Source organism: Aspergillus flavus, chromosome 1 (genome assembly GCF_009017415.1).
Source record: "Aspergillus flavus chromosome 1, complete sequence".
NCBI classification, from domain to species: Eukaryota; Fungi; Ascomycota; class Eurotiomycetes; order Eurotiales; family Aspergillaceae; genus Aspergillus; species Aspergillus flavus.
In genome coordinates, this window is record NC_092406.1 from 3,271,416 (window position 1) to 3,296,787 (window position 25,372).

The window sequence follows — 25,372 nt, forward strand, 5'->3', positions numbered from 1 at the left end:
CTTGTATCCTTTTTTTTTACCTTCCACACCCTCGCTCCCACCCATTCACACAGACTAGTATCCAAACCCTCCGATTGAACTACATCTGACTAATGACGTCGGTAAAATTGCTTTTATCGAGCTGCCAACATGCAATCGGCAGCTACTCAGGCTTACTTACGAGGCCCTCTTGTCTAGTCTGACTGTACTGAGCCCAGAAAAGCAGAGACACCAAGGCCAAATAGTGGCCTTACCCACCGTGCACGAAAGCAACACGCTTGACTAGTGACGATCCACTCGTCAACGGGGCATTCCCAACCCACCGACCAAACGGCTTTCCTCCATTATAAATGATAGACTTGTCTAGACAGGCCTGGTAAACTCAGTCGAGACCCTACTCCTCAAGTCTCCTCAGCGATATCCTGTCTAATAGGAGGGATCTACTGGGCCCCATAGTGGGACACCTACTCGTGCTAACCGTCTCCAGTATCTAGGGACTGGGGCTGTGGGCACGGACTTCGCTTCATGGCCATTGTCAAGGCCTCCTGTGGCTCCCAAATTCTCCTTTGAATGCAGTCTCTCGGCGGATATCCTCCATTTGCCTATGGCACTGGGCCCATCAACGTAACTATGACTTTCGGAGAATTGTCCACTCAATCTCGCATCCAGCACACTGAAACTAGAATTCAAGCTCTCGTGATTACCCTAAATGAAATCCACGCCATCTAGAGCCATAAATCGGTGCCTTATGTTCTCTGCACTTAACGACGAAGTACTCAGCATTCAACAACACACCTACCTATTCTGGAGAGCCACAGAAGAACATCTCGAGATCTACCACCCATATAGACAAATTACCTAGTTGCCTGATATACCTATCCCCGTCGTAAACCAGAATCCCACACCACTAAAAGCAGAATGACAGAACTCGAACAAAAACCTAAGTACATACAAGAATCATGCAATCTAGCCATAAATCCATTTCTCCACTACCTCCACCCCAAGTAACTAGGTCAACTAAAGTTAACTAATTTGGCCCTTAAAGGTAGATCCTAATAAGTAAAACCATTCCTGATCCGCGGAAGGTCAAACAGATAGCGTCTCAATTCCTCAACACACACTCTATTACCTAAGTGTGCAAGTCAACCTCCCCTTCAATGGAAGTTTACCTATAGGAGAGACTGGAACAAATCCCACCCGCTCACCTATCTTCCATCCTCTTCCGTTGATCACCTGAAGGGTAGTTATTCCGTCTTCTTTAAATGATCACGTCTGGTTGAGCTTATGTTTGCTCTATCTTTGTCTTACGGGGTTGACTTATATTTTTTTTCCCTCTCTCTGAGCTGAGATGGGAGGTATATTGATCCTTATTTCACCCTTCTTTACCCCATTCTAACGGAAAATCTCGAGAGAAGGGAAACGTGGTGTTTGTTATTGGGGTGGCTATTGGGCTTTTTTTCCGTTGGTTTGCTTGGATGGTATGTTCAGGTGATGGATTTGGGGTCTCTTGGCTACGTATGGTTTGTCTTTGACTTGACGGGTGGCGAGGGAAGGTGTGCTTTGCTATTGATTAGAACGTACTGATTGACTAGTGCTATGTTCCTGAATGGGTGATGTGATGATGAGGTAAGTGGTATGGTAGACAAGGACGGATATTTGTCGTGAGTGTTTTTCTTTTCTCATTAACTGAATTAATAAATCAACCAATCATCAAGGTGAGCTCATATAAAGGTATCCAGGAAACATCAAACATGAGGGAACATAAGGTAAGAATAAGAGGTAAACTCCATGGTGGACCTCTGGACAACATTGCCCAGCGGCTTCGAAGGGGAATGGATGAGAAAGATGGTATAAACGCCCGCCCTGTGCAGTTGCCGGCCAACCGAGTCCGTCGGTTGGCTTTAAGATTTTTTATATACCCAGCATCAGAATCTGAATGTGTCTGATTTACCGGAATTTGGCTCGGCATCGGCCCATAACCTCGCCCTGGCAGACGAGTTCGGCGCTGAATTCACTGCCATCGAGTGTGAGGTAGATGTCGAAGTATACACGGTAGAAGACTCCCTGAGGGGTATCCATGCGCTCGAAATCGGTTTCCAGGTTCTTGCGCGAGAGATCCGAAGTAAGTGTCACGACCTCCTTGATCCCTGTTACACAGTTAGTAGAGCGTCGTAAGGGACGACAGGATGTGTAACTTACGGGGGTCTTTCGTGTATTCAGGGCAGACATCCTCGTCGCAGGCGTACAGAATATCCTCATACATCAGGGTTGCTCCCGGCGCAACCTGTCGGAAAAAGCTAACCTTGACCGGCTCCCCAATCTTCACTCTCTCACCCTTTTGCACAAAGATCTGTCGCGTGTACTTGCAGCGATCTCTGCCGTCTAAACTAGGAACACGATATTGTTCCGGGTGATATCCTTCTTTGAAGGGCTGCAATGTGGCCATAAGGTAGTGTCGGCGAGCAACACGGTGTGTGATCACACGTTCCGTGATTCCAGCAGTGACAGCGCCCTTAACGATCGCAGCGACAGAGTCCATCGGACGGACAACCTTTGATTGATATTGGGGCGGTACATGGAGTTTGATCTGTTGGAAGAGATACTCAGATGCGCCGAACCCACCCACCACAAGGACGTTCTACAATGTTGGTTAGTCAAAGGCAAAGCTAGATGAGTAGTGATAAAACCTACCTGTAGAGACCGGTTCTGCGCTTGGATAGCGATGATCTGGTTTCTGACCAACTCCAGAATACGGTTGACGACGGGCTCAAAGCATTGAAGGATCTCTTCGTTGGTAAACGTCATATAGCCCTCCTCGATGCCGGCATCTGGGAAGTCGGCCTCAATGCCGACATCTACAGCCCACTTCTGTCCATTGTTTCGGAAATCGGCCTTAATCCGGTTCTCAAAGTCCATAATACACTTCGCATACACCTTACCTGCCGTGCGGGACCCGTCAGGGAGCTTCATCTTACGGATTTTCGCACGAAGGATGTTGCTGAAGTTCCGATTGAGAGCCGTTGAGCCGCATGAGTCACCCGATCCAGCTGTACATTCGGCGACACTGAATGGCTGTTCCTCCTCAACCTCGTAGGCGATCAAATCCACAGTTCCACCACCACAATCCACAATCAGGATTGCATCGCCGACCTTCAGATTGAGCAACCCGGTCTTTGCACAGAACAGAGCGGCAGCCTCCGGCTCGGAGATCAACGTTAGGCGATTATCGTTCTCGTCCCGCAAGAACCCAGCTTGTAAAGCCGCCGCTCGTGTCGCTGCCTTGCCCGCATCGTTCCAGATAGCTGGCACTGTGAGGTAGTACCGGATGTTGCGCTCTTCCCGAGTAAACACCTCACCGAGGGTCTTCTGTAGCTGAGCGCGCATCGCCTGTCGTAGCTTGAAGAGGTAATCGGCGGCCACATCGATTTCTGACTTACCGGGCGGGAGGGGCGGCAGATTAATCGGATCGATGTATGTGTTTCCGGACAGCATAAGCTGGAGCTTGAACCATTCGACCTTCTGCACTCCCTGCTTCGGATAGCCCGTGGGAGCCAGCGCATCAGCAATATCCGGGCCCCATCCCACCACTTTCTGGTACTGATCGTAGTATAGGACGGTGGGGATCTGTGAGAAACAGCTTGGTCAGTCGGAAGTGTTCTCCCTTGAGTGCGGTTTGGATTAGTCACCTTCTGTTTGGTATGAGTTCCTGCTCCAGGCCATTCCGTAATGATGTCCTCTCTTGCTTCATTGTTGGTCGCGAAAGCAAATGCGACACCGGAGAATGTGGTGCCAAAGTCAATGCCGACAATCAGCTGGGCCTTACTCCGACCGGCACCTTCGACCTCAACCGCGGGATTCCGCACCCCGTATTGGGGCTGGGGCATTCCCTGGCCCATTCCATGAGCTGCGACCGGCTGTTGCAAACCATACCCCGGAGGAGCACCCAAAGGTTGGACGGTCTGTTGCGTATAGTGCAAGTTGGTGTTCAACGGTGCGGGGTGATGACTCAACTGCTGGCCTGGGGGCATCGGGCTGGTCGGCCGCTGGTATGTATAGCTGGGGGGTCGCCCCAGAGGGTTTTGGTTGTTCATCGGAAGACTCGTCGTGGACGAACTATGGTGAGAAGGTGGGGAACTAGGTGAGGTGGCGTTCGAAGGCGGGGCGACGAGTGTATTGCTCGATGCGTTAGGTGGTGGTTGTTGTTGTTGAACTGGCGCAGGCTGGGCACTATGCTTGTTCCGCTTCGTTCCAAAAGTGAACGATTTGAACCGTGAGCTCATCAGGTCCATATAAGTGACCACGATGGGGTCAGCGAAGTATTAAAGAGACAAGGAACGGGGAAGAGGGGGAGGTGGGTTGCAGGGAAGTTATAAGACAAAAAAGGAAGAAGAGGAGAACGAGTGGAAGAAAAGGCACAAAAGTCAAAAGCGAGAGCGTAAGAAACGAGTGGGTGTATTTGGACAGAGAGGCAGTGCCAACTCTTTGCTTAGGCAGTCAGAAAAGCCTCTCCCGGGTTTACTGTTAGTTTGGGAGTGGGGAGGGGGGAAAACACGGGAGGAACACGAGCAAAAGAGATCGTCCGGACAGAGAAAAGTCACAAAATAAGGCAATTAATTGGTTCTCAGAGGGACGCATGGGCGTTTCGATGGGAAGTCCGTAGTAACGTAGGAAAACAATGGTGGTTGAAGAAGTAACAAAGAGACGAAGGGTAGCGAAAGGCCAGAGAGATGCAAGTCACGGACCCCAAAAGTCACTGGTTTAGAATGATGATCCCTCAAGATCAATCTCCCTGGAATGCCCTGCCCGGAGGGATATCATTCCCAGTAATTCTCCGACTCTTAAAGGAAAGAGTAATTCTCGTTGACTCAGCCTTATTTGTTTCAAATGGCAGTATGTCTTTCTTTTTTTCCTTCCCTCCCGTCCAAAACAAACGGTGATTCCGTTTGTTGATTAATGATGCTTACCATGGATGATGGCACATCATCAAGTCATTCCTTCCGCCCCCAACTTTCATTTTACACATTGCGGAGACAACCGGTGCAGTACGGTACCGTACCGGTACATACATACCATCATACTACCTTCTCTTCTGTATGTCAGGCGGATGGACTGTATTAGGTCTATGATAAGTTCCAATCCACCTGGCACTTCCATGGCATGTCCGATTCAAGATTAGCGGATCCCGTCAACTTGTCAGTTCCCGTTGTTGACAGACAGTCTTCCATTTGACACTCATACATACTATATTTATATCTATAGAAGCTTCTCCAAATCATAACTCCCCTGGCAAAGGAGAGGTTATATGCTCCATATATCCCAATCATTCCCACTCTAGCTGATTCATCTTGATTTTCTTTTCATATATCGCCCCCTTTCTTGGACCCTGTTTCTACAGTAACCTTCAAAAATTACCATGGTGCTAAAAAAAGGACAGCCAGCGATGTGCCTGAGACGAGCCATGGTACGGAAGGATTGACGCCCAAGCAGGGACAGCCTTATAATTACAGCCACGCTGCTCAGCCTGTTTGTCCCACGTTTTCTTTGTCTGGCTGCGGCTGAATGTTGTAACGACGATCCTTCGCCATGTACCGTACCGTTTCATACAAACTCTAAAGTCTTGCGCACCGACCAATAAGCAGCGGCCTTGGCATTCAGGCAACGAGGCGGACTCTCTTCATGGATCTAAATATGGATAAGTTTCTCAAGTTTCTCTGCCTGTACTATTCTAAGTTCCATTATGGATTCTTCTTCCGTGCCACCCACTTGGATGGCTTGTAGAGTGGCTGGAGCATACTCTGAGGATCCTGAATATAGCCACACATCGGCCGATCCTCCACTGCCTGCCGCTTCTCAATGTTGAAGCCCATCCGCTCCACAAGGCAGAAGACTTCTTCCTCCGTGAGCTCCACATTGCCAGGTTCCCCAATCCCCTGGTGCTCATCGTGGTCTCCTTCCCGCTGGCTACGGTTGCTGCCGTCCTCGAAATGCCATAACAACGGACCGACATTAACCCACACCCCGTTGGGCTTCAGGCAGTGTCGGATCGTCTCGACGTACCGAATGAGATTGGGGGCTGTGTCAACGAAGAAGACTGTAGTTACCGCATCGTATGCCTCTTTGTTGGATGGGCTGCTGTAGAGCACCACAAAGTCGGCTGCGGACATCCCCATCGATCCAAAGGGTGTCTGGTTCGCCTGCGCCTCAATCATGGCTACCCCTGGATGGGTATCTGGGATCATCACCCTCTGCAGCTGTTGCTCTCTGGATAGGAGATTTGAAAAGTGGAGTGCAAACGGATACAGCGCATGATGCTGGGGGCCAGACGTATGGTTCAAAACCCAGCTGCTGGCCAACAACTGGTGGTATGAGATTTCGTTGCCCTCTGCAGCAAACCCAGCCTGGCAGACTTCAAAGACCAATCTCCCCAAGCCAGCCCCAGGGATTAGCACCTTAATCTCCTCTCGGGAGGCAAGTCTCTCGCCGAACTCATCTCGCAGTTCGTGCACCACTGGTTCCACGCAGACTTCTCTCTCCGCTTTGCCCTCGGAGCTCCAGTCGCGATAGAATTGCCTGATAGTTGAGTGGGCTTTGTTAACATCTGAAGAGGTCGCCGTGTTATGCCAGTTCTGACGCGGGTCTTCTGGGTCGGGGTTCGCCGGTAGCCCAAACGAGGAAAGTCCCGTTGCGAGGATAGCGTCTGCGATTTCGGCATTCACGTCAATGGCATCATCTACCCGATTAAAGTTGTCCAAAATTGAGAATGGTGGCTCCGCAAGCATTTGCCAGTGAGCAGATGGTAAAGCATAGAACGCCTGGCGCCGGCGATGCGTGGTGTTCATATGAGCAGTTCTTCGATATTGCCTAGCAGAAGTTCAGCCACGTAGTTTAAGAACAGTTCAAACCGATGTAGTCTCCAGATACCAAAGTTGGCACTGAGAGAGGAGAAGCCAGAAGGGACCGTATTGGAACTCCAAAGCAGCAAATGTAACATCACTTCTTTTTCCGTCTCTCTCCTCATGACCTCCATGTTACATTCCCACCTTTGGACAGCAATATAATGGAACTACCAACAAGCACAAGTCCATACCTAAAAGAATCCAGCGCAGCAAACAGCACTCGCCGTTCATCAGGGTCAGCCAGCGGGTCGAAATCCCCTGCCCAACTGCGAACTTCGTCATCCTGGTGCTGCGAATCAGAAGCCATGCTGCTTTAGCGGGAACCGTCGTGATGACCAAGAAGTCGACAACCAAATATACTCTGTACAGCTGTAAGATCTTCAACACCAAAAGAAACAGGCACCTCCAATTGATATGGGAGTCAAACAAAAGAATTATGAAACTCGGCGTTGCTCTCTATATTATGGAGGAACAGAGAATGTGAAGTATCTGAGATGGCAGTCAAAGCTCAAAAGAGTGAAGAGTGGGCCCGCTCTGTTTGGCGGGGAACCAAGAGCGGCACCTCAAACATCTCACTCATCAATCCATCTAAAACCGACATTAACAACCACATCAAAAGAGAGTATTTCGGAAGCAAAAGACGTAGTTTATTTCACTCAGCAAACCGGAAAGAGATACCTAACAGAATAAACCATCCTCCAAACATGACGACAGCAGTGGAAGCACCTATACCGCCTCAAGTCGAAAACGTGGCGCCGCATGCCAAACCTCAAGAGCTATCATTTCCCCTTCCAAAGGCATTGCATACGACCGCACACATCCATCTCACCTTCTTGGACACATGCACAACGGTGTTCCTGGCTACGTCGACACCGGGTGACTCGGCGGGGTCCGTGAAGCCGATGGGGAGCTTCGTTTACGCTATGCCGGACGTAAGTGCTTTTTTTCTTCTTATCATTAATTTCTTGTCGGACATTTACATAGTTGGGTTGGCGGCGTGAGAGTATATCCATATTCACAGGAGCCCATGCGGAACATTGGAATACCATGAGTCTTCCAATGTTTATTCATCCCCAGGACTCCTTCTTCCATGTATATCCATCATTGCCATGCATGCATCTTACGCCACTACCGACGCACTATAAATATCTACCTTGAAACACTCTGCCCACTCAGTCAAGTTGAAACCCAGCTACTCACACATACCAGCGCACGAACCCTCGCGACACCATATCCACAACGCTATACAATCTCCCTGGAAGTGTGGAATACACGACTCGGATCGCTAAGGTCCTGGCTCGTCGCATGATGGTCCCAGTCTACGTGGGCTGCAGCATTGATCCGACAGCGCTCGGGCTATTGGTCGAGGAAGAGATGGAAGGATTGACGAAGATAGTGGAGGTAATTATGCAACGGTGGGAAGGATCCAGGAAATGAGAGAGCGAAGAGATCATATGGTTGGGTAGGTTGGTAGTATTGATGGAGTAACGATATCAGTCTCTGGAGTCAGCATTTGCCCTTTTGGTCTTGTTATTCTTTTCTTTAACTTGATAACTGCCTGGTTTTTTCTCTCGTTTCATTTCAATGGTTTCATAGGTGGTGTTTTGAGTGAGAAAACTGGGTCTAATTTGGGATGGAATTAATTATGGGAATTTGTGTTAATCATTCTTGTTATCCAAGACACTCAAATTTGAGATCTCGGCTAATCACCCAGGCTCAGCCCCTCCAATACAGACCTATCTTTCGTAAATAGTCTAGAAATTATGCTAGTAATCGTAAGGTGCGTAACTGCAGTAACGGTGCGCCTCTCGACCGAGAAAATTAGAAACAAAATATTCAAATCCACATCATCGGATCTAATTGAACCGAGAGGTGCCCCATAACAACTCTAGTACCTGGACTTGCGTATCTACTAGTCTCCGAGCATCCGAAAAAAGCACGACGCCGAGAAAAGAAAGAGTAAAATAATAAACAAATAAAAACAGTCAAGAGAGACAAAAAGGGAGAACGGACAGGATCAAAGAAAGGAATCTCCATCCAAGGGAATCCACAATTAATTTATTTAGGGCTAGCAATACTACTCTAATAATCTAGTGCATCTAAGCCACCAACTCCGGTTGGATGATTCCCCAAAGCTTGCATTTCAATGACAGATGTCGGACATCGGTCGACTCCGATGCAATTGCGCAATGTTGAAACATGTCCACTTCTTAGGTGGAGTTTGACCATGGTTTCAGAGCCCCTTGTAGAAGGTGGTATTGGAGATGTAGACATCATGCGAGATAAACGCTGCAAGTTTCACCGGATTTGCCTTCCAGATGGCACACTCATTCAACCAAGTTACAATAATAATGAATGATCATATTCGGAATCGTTTCCGAACCAGTGGATTTAGAATCCGTCTAACGTAGTGGAGCGCCCAGGTTCCATGTGTGCTCCCTTTTGGTTCTCTTTTGCTTTTTCTCCTTTATTGGGTGTGGGCTTTTTTTGGTGCCCAATATACACTGGCCGGTTGCGTTCATATTTTCTTACTTTTTTTTCTTCCCCTTTGAAATGGATCGTAACGAACGATAATTGAGAACCCATACTATAACCGACAATAGATTGAGTGCAGCGGCTCGCTCGGGTATTCCCATTTGAGACACAGATTTTGTATCTGAAGCGTCAATGAGCCTCAAGAGTGGGTTTCCACCACTCACCGTGGTGCGTTCATAGCGAAACCTCCGATATTGATTCGAAAGTATTGTCGCGGCTACAGGAGCTGAGTCAGGCGTCTCATTTCGCCTAATTACCCAGCAGATCTATATATAGGTTGACTTTGATTGAAAGAAACGATGTAGAAAGCGGGTACTCGGTAATGGAATTCTTATCGCGAAGACGGGATTGCGTTAGAGATTGGCTACCCCCATCGCACTCCAGATAGATTGAGTCTGACGCCATCGCATTCGTTTAATTGATTTACACCGTATATCATGAAGCGACAGTCCCATGTATGCTCACGTGTGCTGTTGCAGCCAAGCGATGTCGCGAGTCCCCCATTTTCGAGACCCAATGAAGGCCGGTATAGCCTCACAAGTCTCGATCGAGGCTGTTAAAGAGGGGCACAAGGCACGGGACATTAGACCAGTCACAATAGACTATAAGCCAACATTATCAACACGAGGTAGATAGCTGCAGGAACCTGTTTTGCATAGAGGCATGGTGGGATTCCAGACCACGGAAATCCACCGATTAGATCTCAACGCGACCATATCAAGTGTTGTAGCCGAAAAGAAAAATATAAAAAAAAAAAAAAAAAAAAAAACCCCTCATCAATCAAGCAGGATGGGGTACAGCAGCGGATTGTCACGGGAGGGACCACATGGGGACCGGAATCTAGGCGATCCAATCACAGCCGGGAGACCAGCCTCTAAAAGGATCATTTCCCGTGCGGTCAGCCCGTTTCCTCCAAGGCCAGAAGACGAGGTAAACGGCTGCTAAGTTTGCCTAACGAATGAGGCGCCACACTGGACAGAGATCCGATACCCGCGCTAAGTAAAAAACACACCCGAATCCCGAGGTCCATGCGTGCGGCGCAGCCCTCTGTGTATGTGCTAAGACCAAGCTAGAAATCCTGGTGCGCCGTTTACCCTTTTCATTGTCCATCCCATGATCAATCTTTATCAAGAGCGGATCTCGGTTAGGATTGATTCATTGGTGCGCGGGTGCTGGTGCTCCGAGTCAGGTTGGGTCGGTCGTTGTAGAATTCATCAAACAGATGAATAAAAAATAATATGCATTTTTATCACTGTGATCATAACCGCAGCAGATAGATACTCGTCTCGTGGACAGGGTTCATTAGCAGTCTAGGTGTCTAGGCTAGCACTGGTAGCCTTTTTCAGGGATCGGTAGTCGTCAACTGAAGCCCTAAATCATGCCATTGATATCCAGTCAGAACTACCGACGGAATCCTTCCGCTCAGAGTAGTAGTAGTCAACCCAGTCAATTTGCGGCACTCCCATGCGGCAGTATGGATCTAGTTGACAAAAGGTGGATGTGATCGTAAAGTGATAGGCCATGAGACATAACATGCGTAACACCCCGCCCAGGCTGCGCAAACCAATCGCCGGAAGATTAGTTGGTCTAGAAGGCACAGTTGTCGAATTAGCACCGTCAACCAATCTAGGATATATCTTCCGTAGGATTTTGGATAGGATACTGGACCGTCCTTCCAAGGACGAAAAATATCTTTCACCCACGGTGTAAAAATTGGTAGGGGTAATGAGGTGAAGACGGATGCCATTCAAGGATGGTAGTATTAGTTAATCATTAGTAACTAAATACTCCGGTTGATCACTGATCGTGTCAACAAGCCAGTGGAAAGACTAACAAGCCGCTATCACATTGCCAGGCAGTTAATGCCGGTTAGGTCAGGCCGAAAGCAAATGCATTATGGGAGGAACCTTAGTACTCTGATCGACACCAGCCACAAGCAGGAGAACACCGTTACCCACCACGGAGGTTCCCGTGTGTTATGACGATTAAGAATCATACTGTAATAGCCTCAACGGCCAAATGATCATTGTTACTTGGACATTCTAGATTCCTATACATTGATAAGCCGAGGAGGAACTCCCACGACTCATCTAAAGGCTTACGTACTCCGTAGTCCAAACCATATTTCGTTCAAGGGTGTTATTCGGACGAAACACGGAAAACGTGGTTGCGAAAAATCTCCGGGGGATGCTCGAGGGGGAAAAAAGGGTCGTTTTTTATTATGAAGAATCACGGTGATTGGAAGCGGGGATCATCTTTCGGGATTCAAAAAATGTCAATCATCGCCTGTCCAGTAATAATTCTTACCAGAAGTCCATTCTGAAATATTTCTTTTTCTTTTTTTTGTTTGTTCCATTGGGAGAACAGACAATTTCGGAAGATCCCAATGTCGTTCTGCTGGGTCGCCACAGACTTATTTCATTGATTATGAGCAAGTTTATTATCAGCCGGTCCACCCGCTAAACTCCTCCCAACCGTCCCGGTTGAGCTTCCGGGCTAGCCTTCCATGTGGCCCATCCAATGGCTGCATCCGAGGAAGGATTCCGAGAGATCGTCACAAAGACCACAATAGGGTGGGAAGGTTCTCTACCCTATGATATTCTTAGGAAGAATGACCATGATAGAGCTCCTTTTGAACCCCTTCAGATCTCGGAACACAATTTCCTTATTAGGTCTTATGTCCTTTATTATTTTTCATAGGATATATCCTCCATGGAACTCCTATGCAATTTCAACTACTACTTAGTCTTTATCGATTGCGCAGGGATGTTGGGATTACTACAGCCATGTTAATTTTAGCTTGACAGGCAGCTTCAGGGGTGCACTGACTGCACGACAACAGAGAGGCATCGGTGAAGAGAATAAGAATAGAACCTTAAACCGAATTACGGTCCAATCAAGCCATGAACCTTGGAAACCCACAGGAATAATGAGGTAAAGGCCTTTTGACTTTCCTTATTCCCGCCCAATCACTTATAGATGCCGCTCCTTTCTCCGTTTCCCCCCTTCTCTTCTCGATTTTATTTGGTAGTGATACTCAGTGCTGACAGAAAAGTAGGCAGCATCGGCTCTTTGATTTCATGGCAGGATGGTTGCCTGCAATGAGATAGATAGTCAAGCAAACCGTTGCTAGATCCTGTTTATTTATAGCTCCCAGGGTATTTGTTCGAGAACACATTTAAGCTCAGTACAGGTAATTACGTTGACTAGGATTATCCTTCAACATTAATTCATCTCATTATAATACTTATACCGAGAGTATCTTAGTCTGGGGTGGGACCATTGGCCCATTGGAACCATGAACCGTGGGAAAAGACAACAGAAACGTTGTTACCTTTCAAAATACGGAGTACTAGCACACTTACACTGCCACTGCCGATCTCGGGTTACCCTGAGTGTTAGCTTGAGCTCTGATCTCTCATCTGTTGCCTAAAGGTAAAATAGGTAGTTTGATACTACGACTGTTGATGAGCACAGTAGGAATAGATCTTGATGGTATTGATATCCCAGTTGTTAGAGATATACGAGCATTGCGATCTACAAGTATGATGATGATGATGGGTTTCGTCACGAATTAAATAGATTTCGGGATGATATCCGAATCTCACATCAATTCTAATATATTAAGTACTTCTGGAGCACTGATGATTAATCAGCGTACTGTACGTACTGTACATTGATTGTACCCTCCACTATACCACGCCCATAGCCGTTTCACAGTGAAATAAGGATACCTTGAGATATTTTGGAAACCTCGTCCACCACCAAGATTTATTACCCCTCTTTATACCCCAGTATGTCTTGAGTATATTGTGTCCCTATTTCTCTTTTCTGTTCTTTTTTTCCCCTTCCCTGACTCTTGGTTTGGTAATGAAAAGAAAAGAACAGGAGGAAAAAAAAAAAACGAGAAAAAAAAAAAGGATAAAAAGAGGCTAACGATCAAGCTAAGCGACACTAAATCCAACTAAACCAAATAAAAGATACTACTCCGGAGAAAAACTCAAAAAGAAGGCCTGTCGGCAGAAGATTCCTGAGAAAGATAAATTCTGCAGTAAGCTCCCATTTACTTAATCTCCACCTTCCTCACGATCTGATTTGAGTAGAAGCCGGTGTCGTTTCAGCCCATGGTTAGAAGTAACTGGGGTCAGCCGAGAGACTTTCGGAGTCGCTTCCTGGCTCTTGAATGAAGACCCTGGAGAATGGAGTCCGTCCCGGCCGATTACTCTAGTAGGCGTGTCTAGGATAAAGTACTTGACGCATTGAGCGCGTGGCATTGGGAAATTAATTGATCGTGTCGATCGATGTTCCTTTTAGGGTCTGTGATATCGCAAAGAATTCTTCTTCTGGAGATGTAGTTTTCTAAGGGAAAAATCCTACTCCAAAAAAGTAATTGAGGGACACCAAAGCAAAAGAATGAGAAATTAAAAAAAGAATAAAAATACAAATACAAAATACAAAATAAAATGAAATAAACGTGAAAGGGAAATTCCATCATTATCATCATCATCCTTATTTCTTCGGTTTGATGCTTAAATTTTATTATTATGTTATTTTCTGTTCTTTTTTACTTTTTTCTTTATTTTTTTAAATTACTACTGGCCATCATCACTATAATATCATTCCATACGGTCATTCTTCTCCGGTAACCTTTTTTGCTTTGCCTCACTTTCTCTTCTTCTCTTCTTTCCTTTCCTTAATTTTATCTCTCCTCACCGTCAGGTATCCCATTTTCCTCCTTGTTTCTAGAAGAAGCATACTTCCCACGCTGGCCCCCCCACTCCTTTTTCAACCGATCGTATCCCATCATTGGCTCTCACACAACCCTTCACGGCGACCTCGGTATTTAACAACCTGCTCGGTGGAGAAATTTCGAACAAACAAAGTAATGGTTTGACGACCTCCATCTATCCGCAGACAGCGCATTTCATGTCAACACAACCATCAACTTGAACCTTAGTTCCTCCCGGACTGAACGACGACTACCTAAACTTACCGTATCTGCCCGTTAGGCTAGGTATTAGAGGCATCCATCCAGTCTGCGTTATATTCTCCTCTAGTATATTACGTTACTGGGACTATACCGGGCTGCCTCAGGCGTCGACCACCGTCCCCCAACTTAAAGTGATACACCATCCCAATTGGCAATTCAGTCGCCACCACTCGGGAATTCTCCCTTATCTACTGGTTTCGATCCGTCGGGATCTTGATTATTGTTCTCCATTCTTCATTTCAGTCATTGGTAACTTGACACTCTGGACTAGTGTCATTACCGTATATACAAAGAAGAACCCTTGAGCTTCCCATTACCATCCGGCTTGGGTAGATTCGGGGGTTACTCCTTTTTTTTCTTAATTGTTTTTTCTCTTCTTTGTTTTCTTGTTTCTTGTCTCCGCTCTATTAAGAAACTTTGAACACAACGGGATAAAGAAAAAAAAAAAAGAAAAGGAAAGGAAAGAGTGAGGGTGCCAAAAAAAATAAGATAAGGTTGCACGTGTCGGGATTTGTTGGGTTGTCACTCCTTTCCACTCAAAATCAATTCGCCCTTCGCCATACATCGTCCACTTTGTTATATCTTGTCCTCCCTCTATGAGTTGGCGTTCGGAGGCTCGAGATGCAGACGCAGTATTTCCGTTCGCCGAATAGTCAAGGCCAACCGGGCGTTTCCTATGAGTTGCCGCCGGTACAATCGGTAACTTCGCCCTCAGGTCCTTTTCCACAGGCTGGCCCTCCACCTACTCTTCTTTCCGCTCCGCCGAGTAGACCTGCTAGCGGATTGAGAATGGCTCATCTTTTGCAACCACTGCCGCACCAGATGTCAAACCCTCCCCCTCCTCCCCCGCCTTCATCATACTCACGATCCTATGAATCAAGCGGCTCGCCGGCCGAAGGCGCCTCTATTCTTCCGGATGCGCCACCGCTCAATGGTTCGGCACCAGGGTCTTCGGGGCTTCTTCCTCAGCCCAGTGGTACTGGGGGGCAGCAGCAAATGCAGCAGCCGCTGCAACAGAAGAGAGCCTATCGTCAGAGGAGGAAAGACCCCAGTTGTGATGCGTGTCGTGAGCGCAAAGTCAAGGTACCGAGTTTTCGCCGAGGCCCCTGTCATTTTGGCTTAAGATCATCCAACGCGGTTTTGTTAACTTTCCTCGGTTCAGTGTGACGCTTCGGAGTCGTCTAGTTGTACAGAATGTACAAATCGCAAAGTGCGATGCCAGTTCACGAAAGAAACCAACAGGCGCATGTCGTCTATCAAGTTTGTACCACGGCTACTTGTATTGAAAAGCTTTGTCATTCTAATTGGGTCATAGGCAAGTACAGGACTTAGAGAAGCAGCTTCTATCAACCAAGCAGCAATTACAACAACTGCGATCGGGCATGCTGAGGCCGGACAACCTGATTGATCTCGATGTTGATGGAACCGGACAGTCTCAATTGAAGCTCCCTGACATTGGGTATCGGCCACCACGCCAGCCAAGAGCTCCGGTATCACAGGACCTAACCGAAGCCCGAGCCAATCTGCGAAAGTACGGAAGAGGAATCTTGAAAGTCCCAACTCCGTATCGCCAGCCGGGTCCGAAATCGCTCCTAGCATCCGATCCTCCACCGCTTCCCCCGAAGGAGGTTGCAGACCGTCTCCTCACGCAATACTACGAATGTATTCATTCGGTCCTGCCAGTAGTTCATTGGCCTAGCTTCGTGACGGAGTATGAAAAGGTTTACAAAACTGGTACCCTTCTGGGCCTGCCTCGAGAGTGGGCGGCCGTTCTGTTTGGTATCTTCGCTTGTGGTTCACTTCACACACTGGAAAAGACTAGGGAACACGACGGTAAAGAGTTCATAAGAGTCTCCTGCGGGGTCATCGATGTCTGGAAGGACAATTTCACCTTGGATCAAGCCCGAGCCGCGCTTTTGGTTAGTCTTTTCCTCTACGAAGTCAACGCGAAATCAGCCAGTTGGGTATGGATCGGTTCTGCAGTGAGAGTAGCGCAGGAGATAGGACTGCATCTTGAGTCAGGGCCGTGGTCAGCCCTCGAAGGGGAAATGCGCAAGCGATTATGGTGGGGAGTGTATGCCTGGGATAGGTATGTGACTGACTGAATCTCTCGTTATACAAGGTTCCGTTTTAGTTGACTTTTTATCTCCTTAGGCTTCTCGCCCTGGAAATGGGAAAACCAGTCCTTATCAACGATCAAGATTGCGACGTTGACCTTCCTTGTCCAGTCGACGAACGGTGTATTTCAGAAGGTGGCATTGTGGCGGAAAGCCAACAGACCACTCCACTCCTGGCCACTATACATGTCGTTCGGTCGATAGGTCAATTGGTCCGGACGTTGAGAAGCTCCACGATCAGCCCGGCAACCTTGGAAATATTCGAGCGACACTTTCAAACTTGCCAGGCCACATTTCCTCCGCAGTACCATCCGAAGTCCGACCAGTATCTCGATCCCCGCTCTATCCTCCCACTTATCTACTTGCAAAACGCCCGTCTGATCCTCTACCGTCATAATATTTCCCCTTTTTGTGCCCCCGAAGTCCGATCGTTGGCACTTGACTACTGTGTTTCAATCTCTCAAGACACTGCTCACCTCCTTTCACGCTGCATGCGGGCTCCTTCGGGTTCTCCTGGTTACTCTTCGCCTCCTGGAAATGATGATTGGCGGCCTTTGTTGGCATCCTCCGCGGGAACTGTGCTCTGCACACACATCTGGCGTTGTGTGCTGGTGTTGCTGTTCCGTCAGGAATATGATACCGCATTTGTGTGTGTCCGGGCAAGTGCTGTGGTTGGAGACTCCCGGTCTGTCAACGCAGCCTGTGGGCGGTACATCGCATTTTTCTTGAAGTGCCTTGTGGACCGGCTACGCCGCCCCGACGGTGTCGATCCCGAGCGGGACGAAGAAATGTTGGCGTATGTGTCGGGCGACATGCAAGGTACAACTGGTGGCAGCTGGGTGTGGCAAGGCAGTGAGACTGGCTCTCAGCTGGAGACATTGACTGACTTCGGTAGTCCTGTCCCTATGCCACACCCCGGTGCCCGAGACAATCTGTCTACTGGGGAAGTAGAAGATTGGGAAGGATGGGATTGGGTTGAACAGACGGTTCAGTATCTAATCAGTGAGAAGCAAAAACAACAGCAGGAATACAATAGAATGGATGTGCAGACTAGCCCTGGGGGTGATGAACCAGCACCTCAGCCACAGTCAACCTCATCCCATTCACGCATGACAATCGCAAGCATCATCTAATATCACGGGATCTATCGCTCATAATTTGACACTTTGCGACTCTCCCGCATACCCTTGTCTCCCATGTCGAGACCCACTCTCGCGGCGTCAGCTTGTGGAATGACCATGAAACGTCGGTTCTATATAAACCGTGTCCTGAGAACCGACTTAGAGCAGTCAATATTGTGCAGATTAACAACTTACGAGAGAAACCAAGGACACAGACGCCCAGGGCAACGAAGGCTTTCTTCGTCAGGAAGGAGGTGGACTGTATTATCTATTTGTATTATTTGTCTAGATGATGGTCTGGGTCCAGTGGAGCATGTGAAACGAGATATGTCTTACGACCGAATCTTTGATATCCATACGATACGTTTGATTACATTGAGCATACCATCACGATACTTTCCTGTGTTGTAGAATTTACCTTGTCTTACTAGACAAATAGACCATGTTTCATATACAGTGATATCATGATTTTTTTTGACCTCTATGCATGAATGATAGAACCTCCTGGTCCACTCTCATACCGCATGCTTCACAGCTTTTCGAGACGTTTAATGCTATGAAATAATTTAGACTTCCAGGTTAATACTCCGCCCGAACCGTGCATACAGCGCCACCTTCAATTGTTGCAACTCGTCGCGCAGATCACTCAACTTCTCCTCCAGCCCCGACACCTCAGAGTCGATCTGCTCCGTCGATGAAGACAGGAGAGATTGGGCGTCGGCAAGGGGAAGTTGGAAGAAGGAGTCCCCGATTTTGTACCTGTTCGAGTCAGAGCGATAAACACTTTGAAGCAGGAAAATAGACTTGGAGATTAAAATGAAAGGACACTTACGGCACTAGTTCATCCTCATCGGCCAGTTCTAGCTCCATAGAAATCTCCTCGAGATCCTCTTTATCTTTCTGTAACATAGGTATCAAACGTCAGTATACGGACCACGAACACCATGTCAATATCAACACAGCATCAGTTTCCGAAGCCAGCGACACAGCGTGAATCACTCGCGAGGAAATGCAAAATCGCAATTTGATACAAGAAGGATAGACAAGAACTAACCTGTTTAGCCTTCAGCTGTTCTTCCAGCAGCGTTTCGCGTTGGTGGAGCCGGCTGAAGCGGTTGATCTTCTCCTGATCTTCGCGACGGACTTCATTCTCTTCTCCTGCTGCGGAGACTTCGTCTTCTTTTGCGAGCTGTGGTGTGTTTAGTTAGCTTGGCTGTTTTGGGTCGGGGAGATTTGGCGGGCTTACCATGCGATGTTGCATCATTTTTGCTATTAGGTTGTGGGTGTCTATATCTTATAGTATTGTGGAGGGGCTGGAGGGATTTGTTTCTTGATAGATCTTAAGTTTAATTTGGTTTGATGTGGTTTCGGTGGGTGGTCTGTGCACGGCTTGTTCTTGGCGGGGATGTTGTGGCTGATGGTTCATGGCCTTGTTACTTTAAGCTTATTATCTTCACCTAATTATGTTTTATACTAGTCTGTACTCCGTGTGTTTCTATCTAATTGGTGCTTGTAAGTTGGAGAAGAAATGGACTGTGCTCACGAACTGTCCGGCACGTGGCATCTCTCCTTCTTGAAGGAACCTGCCCTAGAATCAAGATATATTTCCAAAGGCCGATAGAGCCCTGATAGACATTCGGAGATACTTCCCGGAAAGTATCCCATACGTGTGAGACTTGATTAGACTCATTTCATGGGAGTGGGTAGCATTGATCATTCGTACTCGGTAGTGATTTGGATACCCTGAGGAACTGAGGTAGGATGATCTATGGAGTATAGATCGTTAAACCACCCGTCTCGCAGCACACAGTGCTACTGTATGATAGAAGGAAGAGCGCTGACGAAGGCAAGCGTCGAAGCCTCTGTCGTAGCCCGCTGGCTAGAGGGATCGGTCTGGATGTCGGAGACTTAATTGATCTTATTACGTAGATAGTCGAAGCAAGGGAGAGGAAATCGATAGAGTGGATCGAAAGAGATGCAAGCGAGGTCGAAGGGCTCGGAAGCTTCGCATTGAATAAGACCGTGGACTTTTCATCTGAGTGAGGGGTCTTTGCTAGATAAATTATGGATTATACGGAGTGGTTCAACTGCGCTTTAGGTTCAATATACGTAGTTTTCCTTATGTTATTGATTGTTGCATCCTTGGGGTCTGCTGGGCTACTTACGTGTATACACGACTGTTGAATATCCTATCAGATCGCTCACATGGTATATTCAGTACTCCATTTCTCAAATCGTATTCCAATATGCTACCTGGGTGCGACACGTCATCTGAAAGGCATTGTTATTGAGGCAATAACTGAGACATACATGTAGATCCCGCCCAAGTGAGAACATATGAGATCTGGTCGTACATTTGGTCAAAGGCACTAGTAGTATAAAGCCCACATCCTTTCCCTTCTCCTTTCTCATTTCCATCACTTGCTTTCATCTACTTTTCACGCTGCTTTGGTTTCCAACATTAACCTAGCCCATCTATCTTCATCCACCGTCCAAAATGAAGTTCACCTTAGTCGCAGCAATTACCCTTGCTGCCATCGCAAGAGCACAGGACATCACCTGCGCATTGCCTTGCGTCCAGGATGGCATAAAGCAAGTGGAGTGCCCCAGTGATGATTTCAAATGCGCTTGCCCCCATTCGCAGGATATTTTAAATGCCATCAAACCCTGTTTGAAGAAATCATGTGGCGACATTTCGGATGGTATATATCACCTGTTTCCCGTATACATGAGAGCTACAGCTGACTGACTATGTCACAGCTAAAATTCAGGAGGTCATTTCGCGGTACTGCTAGTAAGCTCAGTGCCTGAGAAACGACCATTGAGCACAACTACGCTCTAGCGTCTTTGCACGATATCATGTTTTTTACCAGGGTACTGGGTTGTTTCGAGTGCTGGACTATAACACAGACTCGAAATATCTTTGCAGAAGAGTGCTGCTGGAGATGCCTGATGTCAAATTTCAAGCGAAATCTATATATAACTTTTTATGGTTGGCTTTATTGATTGAACTTCAATCGACGACGTAATGACCTCTTGGTGTAAGAACAGATGGAGAGAGATTATTTTCTTCATCTAAAAGTCTAGGGCATACTGTGAAAGAACGTAAGTTCTTTCTCAGAACCTAGAGTCGAGTAGAAGCTCTTTGGCATAATCATTCTTCTCAGGATCCTGCTGTCGCCGCTATTAGGAGTCGGAGGACTATAGCCCTCCACGGGCTGGGAGAGTGCTATTTTATGTGCTGCTTATTAATGCTTAAAAAAGAATAATTATTCAACAAGTTGGCCGGATGGTGTAGTTGGTTATCACGTATCGTTAACACCGATAAGGTCCTGGGATCGAGCCCCAGTCTGGTCATTTCTTTTTGCATCATCTTGTCTTCTCTTTCTTTTTACTTTCCCTCCCTTCTTTCTAGTATCCTGGCCAACTCTCTACCACATGCGTCTTTACATGCATCTATAACATATCCACCCTTCACGATCACGGTTGCTCGATACAAGATTCTTCACGGGCTAATAGTGTACTATGTTATTGTCAGATGGACTTCCTCATACTTTAACCTTCCCGGTTGGCCAAGAGCCCCGATGTTATCTTGGCGACAAGGTAGATACTCAGAGGTACATTAGAGTATTAAAACAAACCAACGGCAACAAGATGTAGTTTAGTATGTATATGGATGTATAAAAATGTATTGATTGGTTCTCGGTCGGGTGACATCATCATCGGCCATGTCATGTGCCCTCCGCTTCTGAGGAAGTAAGTAGTAGGAAACACAACATATCTACCGGTCACATTAAGATCTCTCTGTCCTATACGTTTCCTTTTTCGAACTGAGACCTGCGTAATATCACTAGAGTACCGAGGTGACCGTCTCTGTATCCATTGATATACAGCAGCAGTGGTTGACGCTGGTCTCGGAGAAAAGAAAGATAATCCCGAACGGCCAAACCAGAGCTATCGTCACCTAACATAACATACCGGCGGTTTAAATCCCAGCCTTCATCATCCACAATCTTCACCATCATACATCACTACTCCTACAAATCTAGGGGCTCTGGTACCTCAACAGCCATTTTTAGATTGTATCCAGTCAAGCTCCGTCGCCCTTGTCATCACACCAACACTGTTATCACCAAACCGTGACGAGACAGTACACCGACGACACCAGCGCCCTTCGTCTACCCTCCCTCCCTCACATCTACACCATGCGAATACCCGCAGGCCTCTCCTCGATTATCCTCTCCTCCGCCCTACTACCGAGTCTAAGCGCCGCAAGCGGCTTCGACTGCGCCCATATTAATGTCGATGGGTACAAGTACGACCTGAGTGAGCTGGGCGGCGTACACTCGCTCTACAACGTTGAGAAAACAGAGGAACACGTCGTGAACACCACTTATGTACTGAACATATGTAACATTTTGAAGGGGGCTTCGATTAAGGGCCATCTGAAGTGTGGGACATCGAAGAACAGTATGTTTTTTTCTCTTCTCTTGCTTCATACGAAGACTTAACAACCCGGATATTTGTCATATTCCTAACCATTCAACCTATTTAACCCATAACATACAATACTAACTATTCTATATCCAAGTTTGCGGATTCCAATACAAATACCCGGTCGATGGCTCCGAGGAAACAAGCCGTGCCTTCCCTATCGTTGGACTCGAGCATCTCGGTCACGGAAGCAAAGACCCCGAAATCACCCGGTTGAAGAAGCTCGACCCGGATGAGGAGGGTCTACTGGTTAAACTCTCCGGAGGCAACTACGTCGACGATGAGGGGAAGCAGAAAGACGCGGGCGCGGTGCTCGAGTTCCAATGCGATCCCGAACGGTCGGGATTAGAAGGTCTGAAGACGACCGATGAGTCTGATGGTGAGAAGAAAGAGGCCGAGCGGAGACGCGCAGAAGGCGGAGACGATAAAGAACAGCCACCGGACGAGGAAAAAGACCGGTCGCACAGTCTTCAGTTCAAGAGTTTCGGAAAGGCCGATGACGACTCGTATGTGCTCAAGCTGAACTGGAGGACCAAGTATGCCTGTGATCATTACCTGGAAGAAAAGAAAGGTGACTCGTCCAGTCACTGGGGTTTCTTTACTTGGTTGATCATTATGTATGTTCATTCCTTTACCGCTGATCTATATGGGTACTAATAATGTGACGCAGTCTCTTCCTCTGCATCGCTGCCTACCTTATCTTTGGCTCCTGGCTTAATTATAACCGCTACGGCGCCCGGGGATGGGATCTCCTCCCTCACGGCGACACTATCCGGGATATTCCTTATATCTTCCAGGATTGGCTCCGTCGGGTGGTCAACACGCTCCAAGGATCGGGGTCCAGAGGCGGTTACAGTGCGGTATAATGCCGTGAGGTATAGCGTGGTGTAGGTGGTTCTCTTTCGTTTGTTTACGTCTGGTTTGGCATTTCTTTTTGTTTCTACAGCACGGTGGGGCCGTGTGTGCGATATTCTCATAGAAAATCTATATGTAAGGTAGTTGCAGACTGGGTTGGATTGGGCACGTGCATGATAGGTACTGTACGATGAATGTCATGCATCGGTCTTTCTGGGGTTTCGCTCTATATAGTATTATAAACTTTGAATATTAGACAAATACTGTAGAGTATGGAGTAAGTCGAGTAGATTATAATTTCTAAATCTATGGTGTATGTTGTTGTAGTCTTGCGAGGCTCCATGGAAGCATTTGATATACTCCGGATACCCCTACCTCGATCTACTCGGACTTCTACGCAGGGTCAAAATAACAAAACAACTCTGTAACAAAGACGAGACTCAGACTCCCAATACAACACGATACGACACTAATAAAAACAAGAAAACCCAGGATCCGACGCAAGGAGATTCCAAAAAGAAAAGGACAACACGAATGAACGCGGAGCATCAAATGGCGTCATCAGAGCTAAGATCTCATCATGATCATCACCGGCATTGAAGGGACAAGCAAACAACCCTGAAAACCTAATAATAAAAAGTGGATTCCTCCTGTCCGTTCTCCTGCAACTTAAATTCCTCCTCATCTCTTCCTCTCAACTTACACTTTCATGGCAAACTGCTTAAGATACAAGTAATCCGCCATGTTTTCGTCCACAGACTTACGGATTAGGGCGGCGGCCTCTGGGCCGTACTTCTTGCACCATTCGGCGTCGAATTCCTCTTCGGTTTTCACGGGACGGCCCTGGTGAATCTGGTTTAGTGACTGTTTACTACCCCTTGTTCAGACGTTGCTGTTGCTGTAGACTTACATGTTTCCGGGCTGTTAGCCCTCTCGATTCGATGGCGTCGTTGTGAAATCCTCTCCACTTCTCGAATGCTTCGCACACCTGCTTCTGTTCGGACTCGTCGTCCCACTCAAGCATGGACGGGTCAAAGTCGATACCCACGCTACGGCAGAACGCTTCGATCATTGGGCCCGGCTTCTCGAGCATATCGTCCGCATCGACGACGCAGATCTCCGCCGATTCGTGTGCCTCACCGACCCCGTTGAGGACGGGCCTGAGCTTGTTGTCGATCTCGTCCGCGTCCTGCTCCTTCGTCGCGATATGAGGCCCGATCAGGCGGACGCTTCGCAGGTAGTCGAAAGTCCGACGGGTTTCGTCGTACCCGGCCTCGGCCGGATCATAATAATAGAACCCGGTGACGTCGTCCAGGGGAGGGATGGTACAGCGGTAGTATGAAGGGACACTGAAGTGGGGATCGCGGATGAGGAAGGCAAAGTGGAACTTGGAGAGAAGTTCCTTGGGCATCACAGTGGGATTACCTGGCTCTGGCTCTGTGGGATACGGGTACTGGGACGTCTGCTTGGTGCTTTGCCCTGATTCGACATGACCGTTGCTTTCTACACCGTTGCTAGCATGGCCGTTGGCTTCGGTGCCGACACCACGCTTCACTCTAAGTAGGGATGGCGCAATGCTGGCAGGCTTCCCGCTTGGAGGAAGGAGATAGTGGATGATGTCCTTGATGAAAACTCTCTTGCCCTGTGATCCGGTAAGTGACTCGCCTTGAAGTCCACGACGGGACAATTTAGAAGAATAACAAGAGATAATCGTCGTGGTTCACTTGCGAGATAGGAATTGAGATCCGACACCTTCGGTGGGATAAGTGAGAAAAATGGGAAAGGGCCGAGTGTCCCATCTGGCATCCGCAGAAGTCCAGACGGAACAACCCATGCAGATTTGCTTGAGATCAAACAGGGTACAGTGGTTACATCAACCTCATACGCATCCCAAATGCCATTGAGGTCGATCCATCATCGTCCTGTCAGGAAGGAACATTACGAGCCAAAGGAAAGGAAGAAGAGAAAAGGGAAAAGAGCAAGGGTCGGACCTCAGAAGCTTCACGCTCTATTCTATCCATCACCGTCTTGTAGGTTGACTGACTGAAGCCGCTCTCTAGGCGGGCCTTCTCGTCGTCCATAAACCTTGTACCCAGTCTTTCTGGGCCATAGTAGAAAGCATCGCCAAATGGCTCATGGATACACTGGATGGTATCCCGACGAGTCATGAAGACCTGCGAATATTAGCGATTCTAGATTCATGTAGTTGGACTAGGAGGGATCTTAAGGGTTATTGTACTCGTTCAAATGCTGTTGAGCATGCGCGGGGGTGAGTAGCGACGAAGATGGGCTTCTGCGACATCTTTGCACTTATGTGTGCCTGTGACAGACACGATCTATTTGAATGGTGATGAAAAGATTCAAATGGAGAATTTGAGCAATATG

General features: G+C 47.6%; 9 protein-coding genes and 1 non-coding gene across 10 annotated transcripts; 5 read left to right on the forward strand and 5 right to left on the reverse strand.

Annotated features, from left to right (window-relative positions):
• Positions 1–189: 189 nt before the first annotated feature.
• On the reverse strand, positions 190–4,683 carry F9C07_1080094 (Hsp70 family protein). The gene is made up of 4 exons (XM_041288342.2): positions 3,666–4,683; positions 2,671–3,603; positions 2,179–2,617; positions 190–2,126 (listed from the first exon to the last, which is right to left on the reverse strand). The coding sequence occupies exons 1-4, from the start codon at positions 4,266–4,268 to the stop codon at positions 1,927–1,929; spliced, it is 2,175 nt and encodes a 724-aa protein (XP_041140756.1). The 5' UTR covers positions 4,269–4,683; the 3' UTR covers positions 190–1,926.
• A 1,031-nt stretch (positions 4,684–5,714) lies between these two features.
• On the reverse strand, positions 5,715–7,182 carry F9C07_1218 (putative trehalase; the record flags this gene model as incomplete). Its single annotated transcript, XM_071507790.1, has 2 exons — positions 5,715–6,840; positions 7,067–7,182. The coding sequence occupies 2 exons, from the start codon at positions 7,180–7,182 to the stop codon at positions 5,715–5,717; spliced, it is 1,242 nt and encodes a 413-aa protein (XP_071365799.1).
• Positions 6,902–8,880, forward strand: F9C07_1079386 (uncharacterized protein). The gene is made up of 2 exons (XM_041288354.2): positions 6,902–7,807; positions 8,085–8,880. Exons 1-2 carry the CDS (start codon positions 7,370–7,372, stop codon positions 8,310–8,312), a joined length of 666 nt encoding a protein of 221 aa, XP_041140754.2. The 5' UTR covers positions 6,902–7,369; the 3' UTR covers positions 8,313–8,880.
• Positions 8,881–14,747: 5,867 nt separating this feature from the next.
• On the forward strand, positions 14,748–19,986 carry F9C07_2138500 (C6 transcription factor). The gene is made up of 7 exons (XM_041288353.2): positions 14,748–15,483; positions 15,563–15,660; positions 15,716–16,489; positions 16,555–18,394; positions 18,468–18,538; positions 18,693–18,827; positions 18,885–19,986. Exons 1-4 carry the CDS (start codon positions 15,022–15,024, stop codon positions 17,648–17,650), a joined length of 2,430 nt encoding a protein of 809 aa, XP_041140753.1. The 5' UTR covers positions 14,748–15,021; the 3' UTR covers positions 17,651–18,394; positions 18,468–18,538; positions 18,693–18,827; positions 18,885–19,986.
• On the reverse strand, positions 18,205–18,902 carry F9C07_1221 (molecular chaperone Prefoldin, subunit 4; the record flags this gene model as incomplete). Its single annotated transcript, XM_041288340.1, has 4 exons — positions 18,205–18,397; positions 18,471–18,538; positions 18,693–18,827; positions 18,885–18,902. The coding sequence occupies 4 exons, from the start codon at positions 18,900–18,902 to the stop codon at positions 18,205–18,207; spliced, it is 414 nt and encodes a 137-aa protein (XP_041140752.1).
• F9C07_1222 (uncharacterized protein) lies at positions 19,758–20,069 on the reverse strand (the record flags this gene model as incomplete). The annotated part of the gene is made up of 2 exons (XM_071507794.1): positions 19,758–19,795; positions 19,949–20,069. The coding sequence occupies 2 exons, from the start codon at positions 20,067–20,069 to the stop codon at positions 19,758–19,760; spliced, it is 159 nt and encodes a 52-aa protein (XP_071365800.1).
• F9C07_2138501 (uncharacterized protein) lies at positions 19,987–20,669 on the forward strand. The gene is made up of 2 exons (XM_041284092.2): positions 19,987–20,340; positions 20,399–20,669. The coding sequence occupies exons 1-2, from the start codon at positions 20,136–20,138 to the stop codon at positions 20,431–20,433; spliced, it is 240 nt and encodes a 79-aa protein (XP_041140751.1). The 5' UTR covers positions 19,987–20,135; the 3' UTR covers positions 20,434–20,669.
• A 252-nt stretch (positions 20,670–20,921) lies between these two features.
• On the forward strand, positions 20,922–20,995 carry F9C07_t46. Its single transcript has one exon. It is a non-coding gene; the product is annotated as a tRNA-Val (tRNA).
• Positions 20,996–21,843: 848 nt separating this feature from the next.
• Positions 21,844–22,998, forward strand: F9C07_1223 (putative autophagy protein Atg27; the record flags this gene model as incomplete). Its single annotated transcript, XM_041288352.1, has 3 exons — positions 21,844–22,108; positions 22,230–22,749; positions 22,803–22,998. 3 exons carry the CDS (start codon positions 21,844–21,846, stop codon positions 22,996–22,998), a joined length of 981 nt encoding a protein of 326 aa, XP_041140750.1.
• A 688-nt stretch (positions 22,999–23,686) lies between these two features.
• On the reverse strand, positions 23,687–25,289 carry F9C07_1224 (uncharacterized protein; the record flags this gene model as incomplete). Its single annotated transcript, XM_041288339.1, has 4 exons — positions 23,687–23,830; positions 23,898–24,629; positions 24,979–25,161; positions 25,227–25,289. The coding sequence occupies 4 exons, from the start codon at positions 25,287–25,289 to the stop codon at positions 23,687–23,689; spliced, it is 1,122 nt and encodes a 373-aa protein (XP_041140749.1).
• Positions 25,290–25,372: the final 83 nt, after the last annotated feature.

Bases quoted from the DNA above. Each gene is read 5' to 3' on its own strand.
- F9C07_1080094 (XM_041288342.2), bottom strand. From the start codon at position 4,268: ATGGACCTGATGAGCTCACGGTTCAAATCGTTCACTTTTGGAACGAAG. The intron at 2,618-2,670 runs GTAGGTTTTATC...CCAACATTGTAG, and splicing joins CGCAGAACCGGTCTCTACAG to AACGTCCTTGTGGTGGGTGG. The intron at 2,127-2,178 runs GTAAGTTACACA...ACTGTGTAACAG, and splicing joins TGAATACACGAAAGACCCCC to GGATCAAGGAGGTCGTGACA.
- F9C07_1079386 (XM_041288354.2), top strand. From the start codon at position 7,370: ATGGCAGTCAAAGCTCAAAAGAGTGAAGAGTGGGCCCGCTCTGTTTGG. The intron at 7,808-8,084 runs GTAAGTGCTTTT...CACACATACCAG, and splicing joins TCGTTTACGCTATGCCGGAC to CGCACGAACCCTCGCGACAC.
- F9C07_2138500 (XM_041288353.2), top strand. From the start codon at position 15,022: ATGCAGACGCAGTATTTCCGTTCGCCGAATAGTCAAGGCCAACCGGGC. The intron at 15,484-15,562 runs GTACCGAGTTTT...TCCTCGGTTCAG, and splicing joins GTCGTGAGCGCAAAGTCAAG to TGTGACGCTTCGGAGTCGTC. The intron at 15,661-15,715 runs GTTTGTACCACG...ATTGGGTCATAG, and splicing joins AGGCGCATGTCGTCTATCAA to GCAAGTACAGGACTTAGAGA.
- F9C07_2138501 (XM_041284092.2), top strand. From the start codon at position 20,136: ATGAAGTTCACCTTAGTCGCAGCAATTACCCTTGCTGCCATCGCAAGA. The intron at 20,341-20,398 runs GTATATATCACC...ACTATGTCACAG, and splicing joins ATGTGGCGACATTTCGGATG to CTAAAATTCAGGAGGTCATT.